Source organism: Phacochoerus africanus, chromosome 2 (assembly GCF_016906955.1).
Source record: "Phacochoerus africanus isolate WHEZ1 chromosome 2, ROS_Pafr_v1, whole genome shotgun sequence".
NCBI classification, from domain to species: Eukaryota; Metazoa; Chordata; class Mammalia; order Artiodactyla; family Suidae; genus Phacochoerus; species Phacochoerus africanus.
In genome coordinates, this window is record NC_062545.1 from 57,640,150 (window position 1) to 57,658,477 (window position 18,328).

Sequence of the window (18,328 nt, forward strand, 5' to 3'; positions counted from 1 at the left end):
GGCTCTAGTGATGTGAGGACATGTCTTGGAAACCATAGAGGGGACAGCATTGTCCTTTTATCTGTTAATTACTGGATCACTATGCTAAGATTTATATCTTTAAAAGGGTTCTACCCACTTCCGCCGCCCCAAAAAAGTAAACCACTGGGGCAAATGGTTTTAAAAAATTTAGAGTCTCACAAACATACACTGACAGATACACACACACATATAAGCAAGCCTAGAGTGGAACACACCAATATTTTAACAGTTTACACAGCTTTAAGTGGTAGAATTTAATAATTTTCCTTATTCTTTTAATTGTCTACAACGAAAACAAATTGCTTTTGTTGGTAAGGGATAACAGAAATTATTTCCTTGTGTGTGTGTGTGTTTGCATGTCTTTTAGCGATGTACCTGCAGCATATGGAGGTTCCAAGGCTAGGGGTCGAATTGGAGTCGTAGCTGCCGGCCTATACCACAGCAACAGCAATGCGGGATCCAAGCCATGTCTACGACCTACACCACAGCTCACAGCAACCCCAGATCCTTAACCGACTGAGTGAGGCCAGGGATCAGACCCGCATCCTCATGGATACTAGTCGGCTTTGTTAACCGTTGAGCCCTGACGAGAACTCCCCTGTTTTCTTAAATGTGAATAAAAGCTGATAAAGTTACAGCCAAAACTTACCATAAACAAAGTCAAAAAACAACCAACAAGGATAAAATATTTGCAGTGTATTACAAATAAAGGGCTACCCTGGGCCCAGGAGCTTTGATGTGCTGCAGGTGCAACCATAAAAATTAATTCGTTAAAAAATAAAAAACTAACTCCACTAGTAATTTTTTTAATCTCTTGAAAATTGAGGGTCAGGAGTTCTCTGGTTGCTCAGTGGGTTAAGGAGCTGGCATTGTCACTGCTGTGGCACAGGTTGTTGCTATACATGGGTATATACCTGGTCTGAGAATTTCCATATGTTGTAGACATGGCCAAAAAAAAATTTATTTGAAAATTTTTTCAAAAATTGAGGGAAAAAGGTCCCTAAGCCTTATGGTTAAATGGGAAAAAGAAAGGAAAAGACGCTAGATTCCCATGCTCTCTCAACTACACCAGGCAGTGGTGTCTTAGAGGCGCCCTGCCTATGCCCAGTTCCCTTTAGGAGGCGGGCTTACCTGACACACGTGTCTGAAGAGCTGCAGGGCCCGCTGGTCCAGCTCCCCCTTGCACAGCACATGGGACCGCAGGTACAGGAGGGCGTTGAGCAGGAGCTGCTCTCGGGTAGGGCAGAGCCCCTGGCCCTTGCCTTCCAGCTCCTTCCCTCCCAAGCGCTTGGAGATCAACTTCCCAAGGCCACGGAGTACCTCCTCTGACTTCACAGAACACAAAGCATCGGCGTGAGCATAGTAGGTGGGAAAAGTGGGGTCCACTGATGGGAAAGCTAACAGGGATGTGGCCAAGGTACCCAGCCTGTCAGTGCAGACCACGCTGCCATGGAGCGAGGCATGGACCTCGCAGGCCACTAGCCGCATGCCATGCTGCAGCTGCAGGATGGATGCCTGCAACGGGGCCACAGAGTCTGGGTACAGGGCGTATTCCTCAGCCAGCCGCTTTCTGAACTGGTGGTGTGACTGCTGCCAAGAGGCCTCCTCCTTCAGAAGGTTCTGGGCCACCTGGGCAGCACGAGGTCCATCCATGCAGAGGGCCTGCAGGAGCCGCGTGAGCAGGTCCTGAATGGCAGGAGCCTTGGCGATGCTGTTGACATAGTGGTGGATCTCCTGTACCAGGGACTCATACGCGGGCAGCTGGGGCCTGAAGGCCTGCTTCTTAGACAGGCTGCAGATTAAATTCTCCAGCTGATCAATTCTCTGGCGAAGCAATCTAAAGGCAAATTTTGACACGAAATGCAAATTCTGCCAGAGGAGAGGCAGTAAATCTAGACTGAGCCCTCAGGAAAAGAGAAGGAAGACAATTCAGCTACTGAAGCATAAAAGATGATATACTGACCAAAAAAAATGAAACTAGACCTTGATGATGAAAATGGGTAATAAATACACAGCATTTACCATGTGGGATACCTGTTGTTGAGCACTTTACATGTACATCTCGTTGAAGTTGGCACTACTATCCTCCTTTTCTAGATTTGGCACTGAGGTTCTTTAAATGGCCTATCCAAGGTCTAAAGCCAAAGGGCAGGGACAAGGCTAGAACTCAGAATCCACTACACTAAGCAGTATTTCCTAAGATCACAGACGCCCCCACAGCGCACATCTTTACACCCAACTCCTTCCATGATGACAGTAAGCTCTGGTCTCAACCCTCCTGGCCCCATGCGAGTTCTCCTGTTCGTTTCACAGAGTATACATTTTTCCTGATTATAACCAGGGCTTTGAGAGCTATCTGCTTATGAAGTTCAGAGATGTAGATCATTATCTGTGCTTAACACAGTAATTATACTGAGAAGATCAACCCCAAGATGTCTTTTTGTTAAGAAGATTCAAGCCAATGACGGCCAACTCAAATATTCACTCTATTATGTTACCTGACGTGAGGATGAGCGTGACTGAGAAGGACTTCATCCTCCAGGTCTCTTCCGGTCTGCAGCTGGCATGAGAGGTTCCGGGTCTTCCACTCACACTGCAGCTGGTGTAGCTAATGGAAGGGGAGACACTGGTCTGCTGGGCCCAGCTAGGAGGAACAGGCCCGAGGGATAGGGTCCCACGGGAAAGATAATGACCCAAAGCGGGGGGTGGGGGGAGTTGAGTAGAGATTCTGCTCCATCTACCTGGACCACTCACCTCAGGGCTGTCAGGTGTGAAACAACTGTCTCATTTATGCCAATGACCTTCTAAGTCTCTGCTGTAACAGCCTGACCTTCATCTCAACTAATGTAATTTTCCTTCTTCAAAATACAGAACTAGTGTATCACTATCTTAATGTATTCAGCTCCTGAGTTTGCTTAGAAATTCAAATAGCAAGAGGTACACCGCATTATCTGAATCTACTTGTTCCTTGAGTCTTGGATAACACACATCTAAAGCTCAAAACCTAACACTATACCCTGTCTAATGAAGTTACCCAAATCCAAATATCTGAAACTTAGTTTGGGTAGAGGGATCTGGACAGTTCCCTCTATGTTATCCTGTTGTGCCTGCTGCCAGAGTTGCTTGGCAGATATGTCAGAGGGCCTGCACCTACTCAGAGGAACTCTCAAAGAATCGCAGTCTTCAGAACACACTCCTGGAAGTTGCAGGACAGCTTATGCAAAATCAGCCCTCGGTGCTCTGAGCACCTGAAGGCAAGTGAAAGTAGTCAAATACTGAACCCAAGCCCTTGCCTCCATACCTCCTCCTTGGCGTACTTGAGCTTGTATTCCCTCTTCACGGCGGGGTCGAAGCGTGCCTGGGGAAGCCAGGTCTGGATCTGGAGCAGGCCCAGGCTCACCCACAGGCTCCCACGGCGGGCAGGCTCGGGCACGTCCCGCTTACCCTCCCCCTCCCCAAACAAGTGGTGCAGGGAGGTGAGCAAGAGGCACAGCAGCTCCTGGGGTAGCACCTCCTGGCCGGCCATGTCCCCAAGAGTCTGGCCCACGTGCTGGAAGGCCTGGCTGTCCCCAAGCAACAGCTGCTCGCACTTTTGCATGTACTCCTGCCGCTGGGGCTCAGGGAGCAGCTCCGCCAGGCCGGCCAGGTGCCTGCACAACACCAGCCCCTGGAGCTGGGCATCTGTGCGTCTGTGGGGACAGGAAAGCACATAAGGGTCTGCACCACAGCGACCACCATTCCTTTCCCGCACTATCATTCTTTCAGAAAATGACAAGATGGACTGTACTGCCCATACCTGGACGTGAATTTCTATTCTCATGTAATCTGACATGGTTTTCTAAGCACCACCCTCTTGATCACAATACATTTACAGCTGACAGAGGGGCCGGCCAGCTAAGGAATTTCTGTCATGGGCTGAAAACCTGTGCATCCAGCCAGAAAACACCTTTCCTCCACCCACCAGCACCAGCCACCACAGAAGCAAGCACTGACTGAGGCACCCACCACACGCTCTAGAGAAAAGACAGGAGCTGTACGGTCTTCACAGGGTGGGGAGGGAGTACCTGAACTCTGCTACTGAAGGGACAGCCATGTTGGTCCAAAGCACCAAGCTGATGTCTTGGAGCTGCTGGGCTCTCTCATCCCACTCCCCCAGGGTGACGTGCGAGGACGACAGGACAGGGAGGCCGCTAACATCCCAGGGACTTGCTCTACAGCTGCTGGTCAGGACTTCAAAGCAGCACTTGGAGAACACAGCTCTGCTGAGACTGGCAGGACCCTGACAGACGGAGAGGAGTCAGAGTACTTTTTAGAAGTTAATGAAAAGGGTTTCAACAAGCAGCACCAGGACCTTAAGGGGACAAAGAGAAATTTTTAAAAAGGAGATTCGGGCTGCTAGGAACAGGTAAACATCAGCCTGAGACAGAAGCAGAAAGGCAGGATTCGGGGAGTTCCCATCGTGGCGCAGTGGTTAACGAACCTGACTAGGAACCATGAGGTTGCGGTGTTCGATCCCTGCCCTTGCTCAGTGGGTTAAAGATCCGGTGTTGCCATGAGCTGTGGTGTAGGTTGCAGACACGGCTCGGATCCAGTGTTGCTGTGGCTCTGGCGTAGGCTGGTGGCTATAGCTCCGATTCGACCCCTAGCCTGGGAACTTCCATGTGCCACGAGAGCGGCCCAAGAAAATGGCAAAAAGACAAAAAAAAAAAAAAGAAAGGAAGGATTCGGTCAGGTGCAGTGGGCCTCTGAAGGATCCCATTCTCTAGGAACGAGAAGCAGAGGGTGCTTCACTCATGTGGTAGAAAACCCCTCAAACCTGGGCATCAGGGTAGCAGAGCTGGGGGCGCACCACAGGAAGGTAAGACTTGGAGGCAGGGAAAAGCGTTGAAAGATAAATCTAAGAGCCAGGGACAAGCCTATACTCCTCAGACTGTTAATGTGTGGCACAGGAACAGCTGTCCATGACAAACGGTTAGGGGGTCAAATATATATAACAGCAAACACTAACTCTATGCAACTCTTGTTGATGTATATGGTTTAAGATTACAGGATCTGAGAGATGTTTACGCTAAATAAATCAATTTTGATACAGCAATAAAACAGAACTGAACACAAAAAATAAACCCAAGAACATTTGTAGGAATAGGTATTATGACAGAGGTAGTATTTCAAATGAGATGAGATGAAATGAGATGAAATGAAATGAAAGGATGAACTACTCAAAATGGTTAGTACTGTTTTTGGATACACCTGTTTCTTTAAAATAAAAAATTTGCACTCCCACCTCACAAAACAAGATATCCAGACTAAATTAGTATAAACATGAGAAAAAAACAAAAAATATAAGCAAGTGGTTTTTACCTCTACGGGTAGTAAAGGAAGACTTATTTAACAAGCATGATAACAAAGCAAGAAAGTAGAAAGGGATGGGTATATTTGAAAGGAAAACACTATAAAACTTGTGTGATATAAGAAAAACCATTTCCAAATTTGAGAGACCACAGAACACTTGAAATATACTCCCAATCAGGAGATCCCATTATGGCTCAGAAGTAACAAACCTGACTAGTTTCCACAAAGACAAAGGTTCAATCCCTGGCCTCACTCAGGGGGTTAAAGGATCTGGTGTTGCCGTGAGCTGTGGTGTAGGTCACAGACGAGGCTCGGATCCCATGTTGCTGTGGCTGTGGCTGTGGTGTACGCTGGCAACCTACAACCTTTAACCCATAGACCAAGAACTTCCATATGCTGTGGGTGCAGTCCTAAAAAAAACAAGAGAAAGTAAAGTTCCAATTATATGTTAGGTAAAGGTTTACTATTCATGATATATAAAGAGATCTTCAATAATAAAATGATAATTAACTATCCATTTTAAAAAGATGAGCAATAAATATGACTGGAAAACTCAGAGAAAGAAGTAAAAAATGATCAATATACATATATGTAAAGATGTTCAATCTCAATAATAATCAAGGAAATCCAAATTAAGATGAGATTTTAAAAAACTGTATGACTGGGAGTTCCTGTCGTGGCGCAGTGGTTAACAAATCCGACTAGGAACCATGAGGTTGTGGGTTCGATCCCTGACCTTGCTCAGTGGGTTAAGGATCCGGCATTGCCGTGAGCTGTGGTATAGGTTGCAGACACAGCTCAGATCCTGCGTTGCTATGGCTGTGGCATAGGCCAGCAGCTACAGCTCCGATTAGATGGGAACCTCCATATGCTGCAAGTGCGGCCCTAGAAAAGGCAAAAACAAAACAAAACAAAACAAAACAAAACAAAACTGTATGACTGGCAATAAAACATTAGTAACACCTAGTGTTGTAAAGACAGGGAAACACAGGATTTATGATAAGTGAAATATGCTCCAGCCCAAGCCTTCCATGGCCATCCCCATGTCACCATCTCCTAGAAGGTTTACAAAGGGAAGAAACACAAAAACCTACTTTCCTAGACATTCTGGTAATATTTATAAATATCTTTAAACATGCAGACACTTTGGCCATGGGTTAAATTCCAATTCCTGTCACACATCCACAGAAAGGCTTATACAAGGGTAGTTGATACAAGTATGCTTATTAAAGGGAGGAGGAGAAGGCAAGAAACCTTGATGCTTATCAACCATACAGCGATTAAATGCATTCTAGGATATTAGTACAATGAAATACCTTAAAAAGAATAAGCTAGAATGAGGGCTCCAAATTTCCATGACATATTATGTCAACAAAGAAAGTGGCCTTTTGTTCACATACATATTAAACATAAAAAAAATATGTTAACAGAAGGACGCACAGCAGAGTGGCTATTTCTAGTGAACTCTACATCATGTATATGTATATAAATACACATATATCATAATATATTGTGTGTACACATGCATATACACACATGTGCATATGTTTCCATACTGTTTAAAACTTATAATTAGAAAAAAATGATTCAATGAGAAAAGAAATTAAAGACTTTCTGTTTTTACATTAATTTAGGATTTTCCAAACCATTTAAGATGGAATATCTTTTCTGAAGATACACTTATTAATATCCTGGAGAAAATAAAGTATTGAAATGACTTATTTAGTCACTGCTCTATCCTGGGAATAAATGTTTATTGCTAGGTCCATTGAGAAATTTCTTCTGTCACCATTCTTAAAATTTTATGCCAACAAACCTTTAATGTAGAGTCCAAAAGGGACTTCGGCACCTCCCTCTGCTGCACTCCAGGCAGAGGGCTCCACGTCAGCCAGTACTCTGGACTTGTGGTCACAGTACTGCTCCAGAAAGACATAAACGTGGAATTAAATAACTCGGACCACAAAGAGATCACTTCTTCAGCAGACATCTAGAGATAAAGGAATAATCAGATAAGAGAATATCTGAGAAAGATTCCATAAATCAAGTCATGAGGTCTGTCTTGTAAGACTCCCCATCTAAAACTAATGTGGAGAGTTCTCTTATGGCCCAGCGGGTTAAGGATCCAGAGCTGTCCCTGAGCACCCTGGGCTGCTGCTGTGGAGCAGGTTCAATCCCTGGCCTGGGAGTGGCAAAAAAAAAAAACAAAAACAAACAAACAAAAAATCCTCATATTCTTAATTTTCTGCCACCTTGGTCAAGTCACTTTATTTATAATTTTATCAAACTAACATGAGAACTGCTTTTGTAAGATACATGAGAAGAGTTCCGTGTCCACTTGGGAGCACTGGGACACAGGTTCAATACCTGGCCCAGCATAGTGGGTTAAGGATCCAGCATAGCCACAGCTGCAGCTTAGGTTGCAACTATGGCTCAAACCTGATCCTTGGCCCAGGGAAATCCATATACCGCCAACAAATAAATAAATAAAGGAAACTACTGGAGTTCCCTTGTGGTGCACTAGGTTAAGACTCCAGCATTGTCACTGCTGTGGTACAATTTTGATCCCCAGCCTGGGAACATCCCCATGCCATGGGTGGGGAAAAGAAAAAGGAAAAAGAAACAAAAAAAAGATACATGAGAAAGTGTAGTTAAAATAATCACATAATTATGTGATCAAAGTAAATAAATAAATCATTACTAGCAAAAAAACTTAAGGTTGTATTAAGTTATACGAACTATAGTTTATCACTATTCACTATTAACTGTTACTCTCTGTAGAAGAGTAAAAACAATATATTTTAGGGCAAACTAAATATTTTAGCCTAATTTCACTGGAAATTAAATGCATTTCTCAACTCTGTCATAAGAAGAGCAATATCTAGGAAATTCCTTCAAAAAAAACATGCAAGGTCAATTCAGATAAAACTTAATTCAGATAAAACTAGAGTTTTACAACACAGAATTTTTGAGATTAAATAAATAAAATGTTCTGTAACCAGTCTGCCATGGAAAATCTAATCAGCCCATAGTGAAAGGTTTTTTTATTTGGATTTTGGTTTTTACCTTTTGATGGTGCACTAAGGCCCAAAGGTCTTGAAGCTCCTGGGGAGCAACCGGTGTGTGCTTAAGACAAAACGTGATGTGATGACTTAGCTCCTCGTCTATCTGGGGCTGCTGGTTTTTGCTGGACCTGCTCCAAAAATGAAGAGGGGGAGAGACTGGGCTGTGGGCTAGCAAAGAACTACTGCTAGAAAACTTAAGGGGAGATGGAACACACACACAGAACATTTATTTTAAAACCAGCGAGTAATTCTAGTGGGAAAAAACTCAGAATAGCAGTCAAAACAGGCAAAGTATCTTCAAGAAGTTTTGGCTTTTTCAAAAGTGGCAACTGACCTCCCCCCTCTGCCTCAGCAACTATTTCCCCTCAAGACAAGGTTGTGCTTTGTTTTACATGTAGGAACATGGAATAACTTAGCAAGAAAATAAGTTCCCTCAAAGGAAAGAAGGATGGCTCACCTTCTGAGACAGGCCTGGGTCATAAAATCTGCTGTTGCTTTGTACTGCCAAAGCACAGCCAGGTACTCCATTGCAGGCCACAGCTGAACACTCCTGGTGAGGTGGATTAAGGAGGTAAAGTCAGGCTGAGATAAGGAGGAAGCGTCACTGTGCTTCTTCTCCAGAAAACCAAGTGAAATTCCTTTGGCTTTTAGTTCCAAACACTGAGCATCCACAAGATTCTTCAATTCATCTGGACAAAAAGACACACAGTGGTGAGTAGGCAGGCTCAGATTCCCAACAGCCATGTGACCATGAGCTTATTAACTCAGTTCAACTTCACCTGAGCTTGAGTTTCTCATCTATTAAATAATGCTACTAACAACTGTACAATTTCAATGATAGAATTGAAGTAATACAAGTAAAGTTTAGTCCTACGCCTGACATTTACTTAGTGGTCAGTATAGTATATAGCAGGAAAAAAAGAAAAGAAAATCTAAAGGAAAAAAAATTTTAAACTTAATGGCTGCAGAGCAGAGGACATGCTTAGAACATTTGTCAGCTAGTCAAACTCCAGAGTATATTACCTGGGCTGACATCTTCCAAGATATTAGCTCTGAGGACCAACCCACAGGCCTGTAGGAGACTTTTCTTTAATGTCCATTCGGAAGCAACCACTTGGAGTCGCCTAACATCTTCCCTCCATCCACTCTCTCCAAGGGCGGGCAATCGCTCTTGGACCACAAGGGCTTTGTTAAAGACCTTTAGTTGTGAAAAACACTCTACCACCAGCTTGTCCTGAAACAATAAAACCCAGGAGAGCCTATTATAGAGCAGAAAAGTGGTTCTTTTTAGCAACCTATTCATGTCTGAAAAATTTAAGGATTTCCTTAATGCCTTTATAAAACAAAGAGCTGGCTTACTCCTGCCGCTCTCGATCTCGGGAGATTTTACAGTAACAACTTTACAAGTCTATTCAGCGTTAAAAGTCTCAAGAATAAGGAAAACAATAACATTTAACAAGTCAGTTAACAGGACCCATGGAACATTTAAGAATTAAGCTTTGCAGGCAAGGCTGAGTCTAACTGAATGACAGTCCCCATGTTCCAAGAGAACTTCCAAACAAGTCAAATCTTTGTGTTTACCGAAGCCTTACCTTAAAAGGAAATGGTCGTCCCAGGAATTTCTGCAACTTCTTTACACCCGTAAATCCACCAGTTGGACTCCCTAAGCAATTCTGAATATGTTCCGAGACGGTCTGAACCTCTTTATAATATCTTTAAATAGGGAAAGAGGGAAATGCTGGATAGTAAGAGACATCACTTACATTCATCAATAGGCCAAGGGAACAAACCAAAGTAAAGCAAGAAGTAAGCTTCATCTCTAAACCCTCCTCTCTTTAATATCAATACTGTAGATACTGACACTATTACTCTAAGTAGGAGTCTTACTTGTCTTCATGGCTCATCAGGAGTTGAGGGATCTGATGGACCAAATGTTTTAAAACCCAGTGCCAGTGAAGGGCAAGCAGAGCCAGGCCAGGGGCATCCACTTTTACCGTGTCGGCCACAGTCCAAAACCGGTCTCGCCACCGCACAGAACCCAAAATCTAAAAACAAAGCACACCAAAACTGCTCACAAACATGTCCCAGTAAAGGACACAAAACACAATACTAAACATACACACATTTAAAGATCTAGCATCCAACTGGAATATTTTTAGGGATATTAAGGCAGTCAGAGAAGGCAAAAAGATCTATCTTCCTACTACTTCAAGTTCAGAGCTAATAGAGAAAACAGAATTACTGGGTCATGGGGTAAGTGTACATGTAATGCTATAAGAAACCACCAACTTCTTTGCCAATACTTGCTGCTATTAGCGATTTCAATTTTAGCCATTCTGGTCGGGGACACCTCACTCTGCTTTCAATTTATATTTCCTTGATAACTAAGGATGTTGCAATTTTTCCAGTTCTTACTGGGCATTCATGTCTTCTCAGATGCATCTATTTAAATACTCTTGCTCATTTTTTAAAATGGGCTGTCTTGTTTATAAAATTTGTATATGATTTGTAAAGAGTCTTCCAGTGTTTTCATTTTCTTAAAGCTATCTATAAAGAAGCTTTTAGTTTTGACAAAACTGAATTCACCAATTTTTTTCCTTTTGTGAAGAATGCTCTGAAATCTTTGCCCAGTCCTCAGGCTGTGAAGATTTTCCCCAATGTTTTCTTTGGGATGGTTCATAATTTTGGTCCTTATAGGTCAGTCTATAATCCACTTTGAGGCAACTTTTTTATATGGCATAAAGGTAGAGGAAGGTTCATTTTACTTTATTATATGGATTATCTGGTTTTTTTAATCACCATCTGCTGAATGAACTGTTTCCCCCATTAAACTATCCTAGTATATCTGCCCCCTCTCCAGTAAAATAGACTATATATGTGAGGGTCTATTTCTGAATTCTCTCTTTTGTTTCATTGGTCTATGTCTATCCTTATGACAATAACTACTGTTTCATAAATGTAGCTTTTTAATCAAATCAGGTATTCTAAGTCTCCAACTTTGCTGTTCCTCTGATTATGTATTTTTACAGCAAAGCAGTCTTAATTTTTATTTTTATTTTTTTGTCTTTTGTCTTTTTTTAGGGCTGCACCCATGGCACATGGAGGTACCCAGGCTAGAGGTCGAATGGGAACTACAGCTGCTGACCTAGGCCACAGCCACAGCAATGCAGGATCCCAGCTGCGTCTTCGACCTACACCACAGCTCACGGCAATGCCAGATCCTCAATCCACTGAGCGAGGCCAGGGATCAAACCCACAACCTCATGGTTCCTAGTCGGATTTGTTTCCGCTGTGCCACGACGGGAACTCCTACAGCAAAGTACTCTTAAGATTAGCGATTCCTTTCAGGTTTTATGATGTCAAAGCTATTTTCATCTCATTATTTGCCTTTTTCACTATGTTGACATTTGCACTAATGGTACCAAAAAGGGCGGGGGCGGGAATGTACAGAAAGACTGTGATTGGGTGTCTGGAAAACACTGTATGGAAGATGAAGGAAGTGAATGTGTTCAATTAAAAAAACAAGAGTATTTGTTGATAAAATTCAAATTTTTAAGCAAAACCTAGAGCTTTGAAAAACTAAGAGCTTAACAACTGCCTAATACTTTAATTTCTTATACCTAAGATTTTTTTTGATGAGGTTTGTGAAAATTTTTCATGAATGTGACTTTTTAAACTGATTATTAAAAAGTTAAATACACTGACATTTGCAAGATCTGATAACTCACTGAACAATATTTTCCAAATTACCAGTCCTACAAACACACACAAGAGTAAAAGTCCATCCAGAGTACAAGCTAGAACAATGGATTTGAACGCATGGCAAGATCAGTGATATTTTATCAGTTTTCACATTACAAATAGCCTTTATAAAACTACCACCTATCATGTCATGGTATACAATCAAAGAAGTGTATTCACAATTATGTGAAATGTTTATTAAAATACTCCTCCCTTTCCAGTCTCTTAACCACATGAAATAGGCCAGTCTTTCTTCATGTAAGTCAACCCATACCCACACGAAAGAGACTGAGTGCAGGAAGCGTGGGAATCCAGCTTCCTTTTGTGAAGCAAGACACTTCACTGTAAAGCCAGATTTGCAGAAATGGAAAACAGTTCCACTCTTACTAATTTGTTTTAGAAAAAGATTGCTTTTCATTAAAAATGTTATTCACATTAACATGAAATGAATTTGCCACTGTTGTTTTTAAACAGATTAATAAACACTTCCTACATTTTGCAGATTTATTTCCTAACTTGTACATACTGATATATGTAACCACATAAACAAAAATTCTTTGAGATCTTGGATAACTTTTATGACTATAACTTAGGGTCTTGAGACTAAGACATTTAAGATCTACAATTCTAGTTTGCCAGAATTATTAGAACTTCTCTGGATTCAAACCCACTATTATTATTATTTTAAAAAACGGCCACACCTGTGGCATATGGAAGTACCCAGGCTCGGGGTCAAATTGGAGCTGCAGTTGCCAGCCTACACCACAGATTGCAGCAGCAAGGCCAGATCCTTAACCCACTGAGTGAGGCCAGGGATCAAACCCACATTCTCAAAAACACTATGATGGGTTCTTATCAAAAATACTATGTTGGGTTCTTAACCTGCTGAGCCACAATGGGAACTCCAGGATTCAAACCCAATTTAGCCTATATGTGCTAATCATGTTTAAGAAGGCTTAAATACAGGTTTGAAGGTGATGGACATGTCCACTGTCATGATTGTGGTAATGGCATCACAGATGTATATATGTCAAAACATATAAAACTGTACACTTCAAATATCTGCACTTTATTTTATGTCAACTGTACCCCCATAAAGCTTTAAAATATGTGTATATATTTAAAACTCTTAAGAACAATTTCTCAAGTAATACTGGACATAGAACAACACTGAAGTTAGTCTTATCCCTAAGAATCTTTGTGCTGAGAATATGTTGTTTACAATAAGAACAGGTGCATCTCCTCACCTTGTTGACACTGGCATTAGACACCATGCTCTGGGAGGACTGTGCCCAGAGCAGGATTAGCGCATCACAAAGTTCAAAGAAAGCAGCAAGATTGACCACGATTTCATGGGGCAGGCTGTGATAGCTCTCTGGATCTTAGAGTTGGTATAAACAAAATAAGAACATTCCATCAGATTGAAATTAAATCTCTGGACATTTTCACAATCAACAGTCATCTAGAGCTTAACGTTATCCTCAATACAAAGGTCAGTTTAAAAGTCAAAACTGAACACGAATATTTGCCCATTATTATTAACTTAACCAAGTTAGGAATGTCTATCTAGAGATGCTGATAATGTCTTAAATGAAAAGAAAGAAAAAAGTATTTGTTTAAATATAAAACAAAGTCTAAATGACTGGATGGGTAAATAACATAGACATGAGAAGACATAACTGAATTTCCTATTCAATAGTTGCTGCTGCAAGAGTAGACATTTTTCTTTTTATGCTCTGTTAGTCTGAATATTTTCTAAGAAATACAGTTATCCTTTCAATTAAAAAAAAAAAATAGAAGAGGAAGGAAGAAAGAACTTATAACCAAATGCCTATGAGCTCATAATTTTGAGCCAACAGACTTAGGTTTCAAGGTCTGACTCTGCCACTTCAGAGATGTGACCTTGAGCATCTCTGTGCCTCCCTCTCATTCACCTTGAGCATCTCTGTGCCTTCTCTCCTCACTTACCTCCTCATGGCTGCTACAAATGAGGAGGACATATGAACATATGAAAAAGCACTTAGTCAAAAACTGAATAAAGAAAGATGTTCAAAATCAGGCCAGCAAGGAGTTCCCGCCGTGGCTCAGTGGTTAACAAATCTCACTAGCATCCATGAGGACAGAGGTTCGATCCCTGGCCTTGCTCAGTGGGTTAAGGATCCAGCAAGGCTGTGAGCTGTGGTGTAGGCTGGCAGCTACAGCTCCAACTGGACCCCTAGCCTGGGAATCTCCATATGCCGTGGGTGCGGCCCTAAAAAGCAAAAAAAAAAAAAAAAATCAGGCCAGCAAATCAAAAGGAATAAGTTAGTAACATGGCCACAGCCACTGAATCTCTCACCTCAGCAACATTACACAATCAGATGTAAAACCGAAGAAAGGTAACGTTCTTACCTTTGTGGAATTCAAAGGACATTCTCAAAACACTATTTCTTAACTTTTTGCCAACAACAGAAACCAAATTTGCTTCAGTAAAAATCCGGTTTTCCCGGTCAAGATATATGATTGTCCTGAAATGAGATTTTATGACATAACACCTATTGGTTAATGATATTTAGCATAGCCTATACCTACTGAACCCTGAGAACCCTTGGCATGTCCATCTCCTCCAACGTGCTGATGCCCTCTTGCCTCTGCAAATTCTGGGCTAGAGAAATGGCAGTAAAAGGGATGACAACTACGCTGGGGGGCAGGGAGAGGTTTGCACAGGGCTAGGTAGACTGCCAGGCCCTACTCTTGCTCTGCCATGATCTGACAAACAGCACTGTGGGCTCTTTAAACTGGCCACCATGGCGCAATTGAGCTGCAGTGTTAGAAGTTACCTGAGAAGGAGGAAAGAGGAAGTTGCTAGGAGAGGGTTAAGGGGGTCTCTGAGGTGCCACAACTTATCACATGTGAAAATTCACCAAAATGATATATACTCATTATTAATGCACTCCTCTGTAAAGGACATTAAACCTCAATTACAAAATTATTTTTAAAATTTATTACACTCATGGCCAACTAAAAAATATTACTGATCATGACATTAAAGAGTGAGGAAAGACCAATTTATGTAACAATTAAATAAATTTATACTGTAGGTGACTGTGTACAGACGTCTCCAATATTTGATGAGACATAGTTGAAGAAAGGACGTGAAATCGCAAGGAGTTGCTAGGAATCAAATAGAAGACAGTAGAAAAACGACTATCCTATGATAAAGGATTAACTGTAAAATAAACCCCACCATTAAGGCTTCAATGGACTATCTACTAAAGCACCCTATGAAATTATTAAGAATCTGCCACATTCACAGGTACTTTGACATCAGAGTCAGATGAACTTCATCATGTATGCACAAAGGACAGATGGTGATGAAGGCATTCATGTCTCACACCCCACTAATTCTCAGGTTGGAAAAATTAAACACACATAAGTTATATCCAACAGAGTTTTAAGAAAGGTATATAATCTATGAAGACAGTGTAGAGTGAGGCAAGGGGCGCCCAGAAGAGCAGGCTTCACCTACTTGTTTGCAACAGACTCCAAAAGGGCAAAGAGCTGCTCAGGCTGGTCTGTTTGCGGGTCAAAGTCCATCGAATTTCTAATCATGTCCAAAGCCTGCATATTCCATCGGGGGTCCAGAGGGATCACAAATTCATCTGGTTTAAAAAAACAAAACAAAAAATAGAATTCTGGAGTTAAACTCTTTGCCTGGCAAAGTTCAGGGAAGAATTTTCACTGTTTTACTTTGATCACCTTCAGTCCTAATTGGAAAAGGGGAAGCAGGGAAATGGTTTCAGTCCAGGTACTAGAAAGGTAGGGTTCACCAGCTTTTACACTATTTCCTTTCTAAATGGAAAATTTCTACTAGTCCTGAAAATTCATTACACCGAAGGATGTAAAGCCAGCACCCTGCTAGAAGGGAAACATCCCAACAGGTGCACTGGCTTTCTCAGATCCCACCACGGAATGGAAAAGAAACCATGGACTTCATTACCTAATCTTTTGCCATTAACCACAAAAAAACTAATTTACATGGCAAAAATGAATAAACACATCTGTTTGTTTTCAATAAGAAAAACAACTGAGATTATTTCACTGATGGAGTTCCCATCGTGGTGCGGTGGAAATGAAGCCGACTAGGAACCACTAGGTTTCAGGTTCAATCCCTGGCCTCGCTCAGTGGGTTAAGGATCTGGCATTGCCATAAGCTGTGGTGTAGGTCACAGACATGGCTCAGATCTGGTGTTGCTGTGGCTCTGGCGTAGGCCAGCAGCAACAGCTCCGATTAGACCCCTAGCCTGGGAACCTCCATACGCTGCAGGTGCGGCCTAAAAAAGAGAAAAAAAAAAGAAAGAAAAAAATAGAAAGACTATTTCACTGAAAAACCATTTCTTTACAATCACAGGATGTGGCTGCTGCCACCTCTAGCACCTTTGGCTCAAACTTGGTATCTCTTCTGTAAAGCAGCAGTAGTCAGACTCTGACCTGAGCCAGAGGCCAGAAGTTGAGAACCCAGTGGAAGGAGATAAGACAAAATGATGGTAACATGAATTTGAGGGTGGTTGGGTTGGATAGGTCAGTGGAGGACTTCAAATTTTAAGGGCACCACCCATACAGTAGACTAACAAATGGCTGCTGTGAACAGCAAGGTACATCAGGGAGAAGACCCATATCCCAAAGTCCAGCGAGACTGCACACTTCAGAGACACACACTTCAGAAAGGAAAAAGGAAGATAAGCTAATGCATCGGTAGCAGGCAAGCCATTTCTGCTACAAGGGAACCTACAACCCAACTCTTTTACTGTGCTCCCAAAGACCAAAATTCCTTCATAACTGGAAAGCATGCTTGAGGTCAGCTAAAATCTGACTAGAAAAGTTTTCTCTATTGTTTGATGTCTGCTCATTTACCACATTACTTTTAGTATATTTAAGGTAATTATAAGTACATATAAAATTATAATTACATACACACAAAAGCATCATAAATATTTTTTCCTAAACCAAATGGGTAATAGTAAGTTTTAATTAATCAGATGAAGATTGAAAAATTCTGAATGCCTCATTTGGTTAGATAGCTTGGATGGTTATTCCTTTCATCATTGTGGTTCTGTAACTTTGTATTTAAGACTTCATAACTATATCATTAAGGCTTTCTGTGTTCTGAAGAAAATGATCCTATATTGTTTTCCCTTCATCTCAAAAGAGCTCAGTTTAAAATGCTTTCTGGGGAGTTCCTGTTGTGGCTCAATGGTTAACGAACCCAACTAGGATCTATGAGGTTGCAGGTTTGATCCCTGGCCTCGCTCAGTGGGTTAAGGATCCTGCGTTGCCATGAGCTGTGGTGCACGTTGCAGACTCAGCTCAGACCCCATGTTGCTGTGGCTGTGGTGTAGAATGGCAGCTACAGCTCTGATTGTACCCTTAGCTTGGGAACCTCCATATGCCATGGGTGCAGCCCTGAAAAGACAAAATATTTTAAAAATAAATAAATAAAAATAAAAATGCTTTCTGTTAACAGTACTAATAAATCACAGAATGTCCTAAGTGAAAGGGGCCCCAGAAGAATGAATTTAATTAACACGTCTATTTTTCAAAGGCAGTAAGGGTGGTGAATGATGGGCCAAAAATCAACACATTGGGACCACAGCCCAATCTCCCAACGCCTTTCCAACTTCAGAAACTGAAGGATAAATGCTTTTGAATAAAGAGCAGAATTTGCATCTGGATACTCTGAGTCTTCTTTAAAAAAACTATTTGTTACAAGCGGAGGGCTGACAGATCTTTTCCCCATGAACTCAAGAGACACATTTCCTAAACAGTGCGGAGAGCTAGAAATCAAGTCAGATGCAGTACCTGTTACATTTGGTTGTAATATTTTGATGACATTACTGACCCCAGATGAGAGAGAATTTGAGTAAAAATTCCTAAGAGATGCTGCATTGGCTTCCAAGTGAATCTGTATCGACTCTGTGGGGGAAGGAAAAGCAAATGTTAGCATCTGAAGCATGCCATCCATTTGAAATTCTTATGAAATGTTCTATGTGAATTCGTTCCATAGCTGCTGTCACAGCAGCCACTTTACATGCTACATTTTAGTAGCTACCTGCAGCTAGTAGCTACACAGGACAACAGACAAGAATATTTATACAATTTCTCTCTACACATAT

At 41.8% G+C, this 18,328-nt stretch overlaps 1 protein-coding gene across 4 annotated transcripts in view; it reads right to left on the reverse strand.

Annotated features, from left to right (window-relative positions):
- MDN1 (midasin AAA ATPase 1) overlaps positions 1-18,328 on the reverse strand; it is a 163,380-nt gene that overhangs the window by 50,050 nt on the left and 95,002 nt on the right. For all 4 annotated transcript variants that reach the window (XM_047761094.1, XM_047761100.1, XM_047761085.1 and 1 more), the window contains 14 exons: positions 18,015-18,128; positions 15,685-15,817; positions 14,568-14,683; positions 13,424-13,557; positions 10,323-10,480; positions 10,028-10,148; positions 9,459-9,669; positions 8,893-9,124; positions 8,437-8,563; positions 7,190-7,360; positions 4,086-4,300; positions 3,323-3,710; positions 2,520-2,629; positions 1,153-1,858 (listed from right to left, as the gene is read on the reverse strand). In XM_047761094.1, coding sequence (XP_047617050.1) covers positions 1,153-1,858; positions 2,520-2,629; positions 3,323-3,710; positions 4,086-4,300; positions 7,190-7,360; positions 8,437-8,563; positions 8,893-9,124; positions 9,459-9,669; positions 10,028-10,148; positions 10,323-10,480; positions 13,424-13,557; positions 14,568-14,683; positions 15,685-15,817; positions 18,015-18,128 — 2,936 coding nt within the window. The remainder of the gene's footprint in view (positions 1-1,152; positions 1,859-2,519; positions 2,630-3,322; positions 3,711-4,085; positions 4,301-7,189; positions 7,361-8,436; positions 8,564-8,892; positions 9,125-9,458; positions 9,670-10,027; positions 10,149-10,322; positions 10,481-13,423; positions 13,558-14,567; positions 14,684-15,684; positions 15,818-18,014; positions 18,129-18,328) is intronic.